Here is a 7,570-nt window from a genome sequence, read left to right on the forward strand (position 1 = left end):
TTAAGAGTGTGTGTCTGTATGCGTGTGTGTGTAGGCGTGCGTGCGAGTTAGCGAGCGAGCAGGCGAGTGCGTGTGAAAAATGTAAATTCAGAGGAGGAAGAAGAAAAGGCTCCTGAGCTACAAAGTCTGATGCTTTTTTATGGAAATGGAGTGTGCACAAGCCGAATCCACTTGTAAAAACGGCTGAGTTATCATTGGCATACTTCATTCTACAGTAGCAGCTCTGCTTATATAAGGCCTCCACCGCCTCCAGTTAGATCACTGCTGCTCTCTAGTGTTGCGACTGAAGAGCTGCACAAAGGTCAAACGGGACAAAGTCAGAAAAACCAACATTAAGGCAGTCTTGATGAGGTACGATAATTTGAAGAATATGCGACATGTGAGTTAATTAAACTCCGTTATTTTTCCGAAACTCTTTTATTGTGAATCAATACATCCTAATAAAAGAAACAGCCGTTACAATGAAGAGGACTTCCTAGACCTGAAAAGACTGTCAGGGGTGCATATACATACAAAAACATGTCAACACATTTCGTAAATAATTGACATTTAAATGACAAATTAACAAACACAAGGCAATTCTTCATAGTTGTTTCGATAGATCACGTGGTGTGGCACTGGATACTGTTCATTAAACATTAAACAGGCAGTTTTGTTTCATGCACCAGAACTATTTTGCACAAAATAAATTGGTATCATGTGGTAAAAAAAACAAAAACAAAAAAATATCTTGATGAAAAATGTCATTTTAACTACTTAATGTAATAAAGACATCTGGTGTAGAAACCGTTTTTTAAGCCAGATGCGCTCCTACATCAGTGCTTCTCCAACTTTTTCAGGCATCCCCTCCATCAGAAGTGAAAGAAGTCCTGATGAGAGGGAAAACTGATCCAGGTAGAACATTAATGATATAAAGGCAATCAGCAAACTCTTGTTTTTTAATTATCCCTCATTCAACTAAGGTTATTCCATATCTTTTTATCTTCAATGAATATTGAATATTTTTCGAACACCCTGCATATTTCTTACCTTGTGACAAAACTTAAAAGAAAAATCCCTTTTTTATTATCATTATTACTCTACAGGTGTTTTATCGCAGGGTCCTTTTTGTTGTTTGGTTGTGTTTTGTCTTGTGTTTACTGGCTAGCTTTAAACGGCTGAAAATCAATCTTTAGTTATAACATAATTTAAATTGAAGTATAGGTTCACCCAAAAATGAAAATTCAGTCATTATCTATTTAATCCCAAACCAATGCAAAGTCATTTCTGGAGCTTCACAGAAAAACAGTGTTGCAGTATTCTCCTAAACAACCAGAACAGAAGGGAACTCTACACCCTCAACTTTACAATTTCACTTTCGACGAGCTGCGCACTAACACAGCTTAGAGGCTACAATAAAGATTCAGGGGAGAAAAAAAGTGCAAATAACATTGTTTCAAATCAATTTCAATCTCTTGGCTTACAGAAACTTGTATTATCCCTGATGAGCTGTATGGAATAATTTTATGTTTTCTTTCAGTTCTGTTTTTATGTTTTAAAACAAGTCCAACATCTGCCTCATTTGTTGGTGAGAATGCTGCAATGCTGTTTTACTGTGAAAATCCCCAAAATGTCTTGTGGGCTACGAAACTTCACTGACTTTCCATCAGCATGAGGGTGAGTAGATAATGACTGAATTTACATTTTTGGGTGAACTGTTCCTTTAAAGTCTCCACTGACAAACATAAAAACACCTTTTGTGTTTTACATGAAGGCGTGACTCTTGCTTGACTGGAAACTCTTGTTCCTCCTTTGGGCTGCAGCACTATCACTGTTGATGCTCACTCTATCAACACACTTCAGGCAGTGTTTCTGCCTCCAAAATGTATCCTGGGTAATGTAGGACATAGTCAACTTCAGCAGGAGTAGACGGGGTGATATTAGCAGGATAGCAGAAAGCTAAAAGACAACAGTTTACCGTAAAATAACACCTGATCGAGCAGCATACACTGATGATATATGACAGCGTAAAAGCAATTTATCCTGTAAAATGTCTGTGTGTGGGAGAGGCTGCTAAGAATAAATTTAGTCTGGTGCTTTTAACAAGTAACCAGCAGATGGCAGATCTGCTTCCTTTACACACAGTGGTTGCAAGGTTGCGGTGAGAGACTGAAGATTCAGACAGTCACATCTCAACATGTACTGTGTGCATACATGGTACACAGACAGACACCCATCTGCCAGCGTTTTTGTATGAGACAACATTTTCAGTATTAGTCCAAACAGAACATTTTCACAGGTAAAAATACCAGTGACAGCTTTATAAATAATGCCGTCCAGCAACACCGACGACTGAGAATCTGTCTCTCGCCTACTGCTGTCTGACACTGTAGCTTCGCTTAAAAACTAAAATGTGTAACTGTGCGCTTCATTAGCCTCCGGCCTACCAGGTGGGCATCATATCAGGGAACCAGATGCGGCCCAGGTGCTTGGACACCTCAGTGTGCATCTGCTCCATGTTGTAGCTGCTGTCTGGGATCAGCACCTCCTCCATGATCGACAGCTGAGTCAGCCTGCCCCCGCACAATTTTACAAACTCCACAAAGCCACTGCAGGTCACTTCGCACTCGCCTAGGCCGATGGCCGTCAAGCATTTACAGCGCTCCGCGATCTGGATCAGCTCCTCATCAAGGGGCTCGAGGCCGTTGGCGCACACCACCAGCTCCACCAGCCGGGGGCAGTTCAGGCCGATGCGGCCGAGCATCTCTTTGCTGACCGCCCGGCCAAAGTAGAGGTGTGTGACTGGAGTCTCCTCGCGGAAGAAGGGCTCAAACTCCTCCTCATAGAGGAAGAAGTACATGACGATGTTGACCTTGGGTGAGTGTCGCACCAAAGCCTCCCAGCTGCTCCTCTTGATGGTGTGAAAGTGTGTCTGGCCGTGGTTTTCGCTAACCACATCAATGCGCAGGTGCTCCAGGTGGACGTGTTTTTCAGTGGACAGGGCCAGCAGGAGTTCATCGCTCAGGAGGTGGTAGTTCAATGCCAGCTCTCTGAGGCCATGGCACTGGTCCGCAACACACAGGATACCTGAGGACAGGCAGAGAAGACATTAAAATTTGAACGGAAACAGATCCTTTAGAAAAAACCTAATAATCTGTGTGGCTTTAGAGATAGAGATTATTTAAGCCCTTCACTCCCGAAAATACCGAGTCTGTACTGATTGGTCAGCTCACACACGTCTGAGCCAGCAACGCTAACAACAACAGAGCAGCTATGATGAAATAATTCTTCTAAACTCAACTAGTCACAAATTACAGCAACATAGATCATCCTGGTCGCCTGAGGAATTTAAGACATTGACCGTGTACTTTCAATGTCAGGATCCAGCTGGCCAGGTTAGGCATCATTCTCTCTCTCTCTCTCTCTCTCTCTCTCTGTCTCTCTCTCTGTTTTTATTTCTGGTCCACTCTTCACTGTGCTTATTGATTAAATCAAAATGATACATTTCCTCTGTAAGAAACAAGTATAATGACCTGCTGGGGAGACGTGAGGACAGCTGCTCATCTTCAGCAACTTCAGGGTGTCGCTGTTGTTGGCAACCAGCACCTTCAGGGACGGGTCGTCCACCGGTGTGTCGTCAATCTTGATAGAGGACAGGGACTTGGAGTTGACAAACACCACTGTGAGCGCAGACACAAAGTGGGCCTGAAAATGGACAAACAAAGTTGATTAAACATAAAGGAATAAAATTGCCATAAAAACATTAAAATTTTCAAAAGACATATGAAAAAAGTGACAAAGTTAGATGTCTTATATACGTAGTGTGATTGAGATGTTCACGTGAAGCAGAGGCAGTCTCTTACCTGAGACACATCCATGAAGCTGGGCCGTGCTGTAGAAATCAGCCCCAGGGTCTTGATGGTACAGTTCACCAGCTGGGAGAGAATGTCACAGGCCGCCTCTGCAGATTCTGTGCAGCTGTCCACCTGATTTACCAGCAGTGATTCACCATTTGGGTGTTAGAATAAATAAAAAAAAAAAAACAACACAAAATTGAGGAATGGAAGGATGGAGGTGTAGGAATAATCTTAGCCTCGATGTGTTAAGCTCACTGACGCCAAGGCAGCTGATGCGTCATGAACAGTTTTGTAGCAGATGGTTTGGATTAAGGAGGGCACATACTCTTTTCAAGACAACTGCGTTGTGAAAATAGGAGGAGGAGGAGGAGGAGGTGAAAGGAGAAGAGATATAGACAACAGCAGGGAAAGGCTCTTACCTTGAAGCTGACATACTGCAGGTGCTGGGCGTGCCTCTTGATGATCTGCTGAATGAGGTCAGGGTGAGTGGAGCGCAGGTAAGACGTAGCCGGCTGATTGAGCTCAAACTCAAATCTCCTCCACAGGTCAGGGGTGTGAAAGACGTCATTCCAGCAGCGGCACACTGACGACGCCCTGGCCCGATCAACAAGGGACAGATGCTGGAAGATCTGCAGGATGATGTGGTGGGGCAGGTTGCCCCAGTCCTCTGACGTAGCCAGGGTGAAGCTGGACGCCCTACACTTCTGTCTCTTAGCCCTCTCCTCATGGGAGGGGAAGGTCTGGAGCTTGAGGCCTGTCCTTCCTCGCTTCATCCTGAAACTAATCAGCACATTGTGGGATCATTCTCAAAGCTTTAATGCACCAATAAAATGATAAATGTACAATGTGTACATCAGCATATACATGGCTTTCTTTGATTTTGACGGTGTAATAAAAAGTGTAATAAAACCTAAGCGTACAGTTGGAAGCCACACTTTGGTTTTGATCGAAATAGGCAAAATCTCAGAGGATATTTCATCTTGAATTATGTTATATTCACCCTCACTACCTGCATTAAATATGTTAGTAACATAATAAACATACTTTTAAAGATAACTTACACATTCAATAATAACAACATCATCAGTTTGAAGGATAAATATATTGCCTATGCCTCTGTTTTAAACCCTCAACCAACTTATACAGCATTAAATTTGAATGAGTATTATTCTTTTATCCTTTTTTTAATATTTCAATTGACTCGTTGCCAACGACTCTGATAAATCAGTAATAACTGTAATTAGACTACCTGCTGATGATACCACACAACTTTTACATCATTCATCTAAAAGTCATTTCTGTGAAAATGTTAAGTTAACTGAAATGTCGTCCTTCGTTTCCTCATCACTAATTTCCAAGTTTGCAGATAGCTGTTTTAGTATATTGTCTCTTCAGTGGATTGCATGATTTCTTTATCTGCAGCTGTCAAACGATCCCCCTTTTGCACTCTCATATTCTTTCTGCAGTGACATACTACATTTTTTTTTTCAACATGAAAATGTGCCACTGCTGACAGAACACCTACTGAAGTGAAGTGCCCATGAGTAGTGAAACACAGGATCCTAAAGTAAAACAGCTAATGAATAATGAAAAACTCACCTCGCTCGGCTGATCAAAACAGAATTAACTATGATGCTGAAGCGGCACGATTTTCTTGTGGAGACAATCTCTCCCTCGGTCCCCATATGTGATGATGTAACCTCATGATTCACCAAACCTTTTCCTCGTCTATGTTGTCACCGCTCAGCAATTAGGGGCATAACTGGGCACTCCTGTTTGCACACAACAGTCTTTATCTGAATGCAAGCTGATCTTTTTTTAAGGAGGAGTCGTTATTTCTAAATATAATTTCATGTTGTGAATCTTCACTTTCAGGCTTCGGCTTCAGGTTCCACCTCATAAAGTGAGCTCATAAGGTCTGTTGGTCCGTCCTATAAATTATGATTTACAACATGTTTTGAGCCTCACATTCTGTGCAGTTTCTGAAATCATTCCTGTTGTCCCTCTGTTATTACTGTTCAGGTTATTATCAGTACAGTTTAACTTTAACATAGTTTTAATTGGGTTGGATTGTTGTATATTAATCATGATTTTTAAAATACTTATTCACATTCCTTTTAACCTCTGTGGGCATGCGCCATGTTTGACATGGGTTTATTTTAGTCCATGCAACTTATCACAGTGACTTGTGTACCCCTGATACTACACTGCAATGTCCTGTCAGTTGCACTGAGTTGTGATTCTTATCTTATTGTCATCACATGATTAACGTGTGTTTACATGAAAGACAGCTCTGATGAGGTGCACAGAGTAGAAAACACCACCTGTGGAGCCAGGTAACAAGGAACAAGTTTACAGAGCCTCTAAAAACTCATACATATATGTATATAAAAAACAAAAAAACATGGTACTTACATGAGCGGCTCAAAAACAACTCGAGAAGAAGACGGTGTTCAGTCGGAGCCATAGCTGCTGCTGACTGGAGACGAGCTGCTGATATAGGACAGCAGGAGCAGCTCCCATAATAAGCTCTCCTCCCGACAGCTTGACGACCGCTGCCCAGCAGCTGCTACACGTGAGCGGAGGAAAACATGGATCTGCTCGGCTGCAGCTCGGACCAACAACACCAACACCACCAGCACCACCACCGTGCAGAAACATGGAGGGTCTACATCTACATCAGCGGGGGGAGACACGTCTGTACGTGTCCTTACCTTCAATTTGACTCGTTTATTTATACAACTGTGTGTGTGTGCGTGCGTGCGTGCGTCTGTTTATTATTGTCGTGTCGTGACCCATTAGAGGAGCGCATGCTGAGAAAGTAGGTCAGTGTGGTAAAGAGTGCGCGCGTGTGAGTGTGAGTGAGTGAGTGCGTGAGTCTGCGTTAACTCCACATGTTATACAGAAGCTATAATAAAGAATAGTTTCATAATAAGCATAAGTCTGTCAGAACTGTTTTAATTCTGACCCATATATGTGGGGCCTTGTACCAGTTCAACTTTAAGAGGCATCACAGCTGATCTTATTATTGCAATGTTTTATTTAGTTTCACAACTACTCAAATTAAATTAGTGATATATATATATATATATATATATATATATATATATATATATATATATATATATATATATATATATATATATATATATATAATGTAAGATTTTTGTTATAATGCTAGATATTTGATTTAACTTGTTTTGCACATCTCATGCACATGCATACATGCACCCATATCCCAATATGCCTAACACATTTTGAGTAGTATATCTGAAAAGTTAAAATGGATCTTTGGCACATCTCATGCAATGTTAGCAGATACATTGACAAAAATAAATAAATAAATACAAATAATAATAATAATTACAAAATCCTGAGATAATCTTTTACACTTTGAGTTCAGACAGTGAAGTTGACTACACAGCACTTGTTCCTTGACTGGCAGGATTACAACTTACATTGTGTTGTACAGCACTTGAATGACACTGAAATGAACCTCCAGCTTTAACATGCCAACACAACCACTGTTGGGGACAATTGTTGCCGTTTGATGCTACTGATTTGTTAATGAGTGTCTTTGTGTCCAGTAGATCCTGAACACTGATGTGGACAATAGCCGAGGGAGTAAATCTGCCACCACTTGACTGCTGTGATTATACTTCATACATATTCATGATGTTTTTTGTGATATATTTATGATAACTGTTTTGTATTGATAAAGACAATATAACATG

At 41.2% G+C, this 7,570-nt stretch overlaps 1 protein-coding gene across 1 annotated transcript; it reads right to left on the bottom strand.

Annotated features, from left to right (window-relative positions):
- Positions 1-398: 398 nt before the first annotated feature.
- On the bottom strand, positions 399-6,817 carry fbxl3l (F-box and leucine-rich repeat protein 3, like). The gene is made up of 5 exons (XM_037078272.1): positions 6,252-6,817; positions 4,256-4,616; positions 3,843-3,965; positions 3,513-3,684; positions 399-3,066 (listed from the first exon to the last, which is right to left on the bottom strand). Exons 2-5 carry the CDS (start codon positions 4,607-4,609, stop codon positions 2,423-2,425), a joined length of 1,293 nt encoding a protein of 430 aa, XP_036934167.1. The 5' UTR covers positions 4,610-4,616; positions 6,252-6,817; the 3' UTR covers positions 399-2,422.
- Positions 6,818-7,570: the final 753 nt, after the last annotated feature.

Source organism: Acanthopagrus latus, chromosome 18, assembly GCF_904848185.1.
Source record: "Acanthopagrus latus isolate v.2019 chromosome 18, fAcaLat1.1, whole genome shotgun sequence".
Classification (NCBI taxonomy): Eukaryota; Metazoa; Chordata; class Actinopteri; order Spariformes; family Sparidae; genus Acanthopagrus; species Acanthopagrus latus.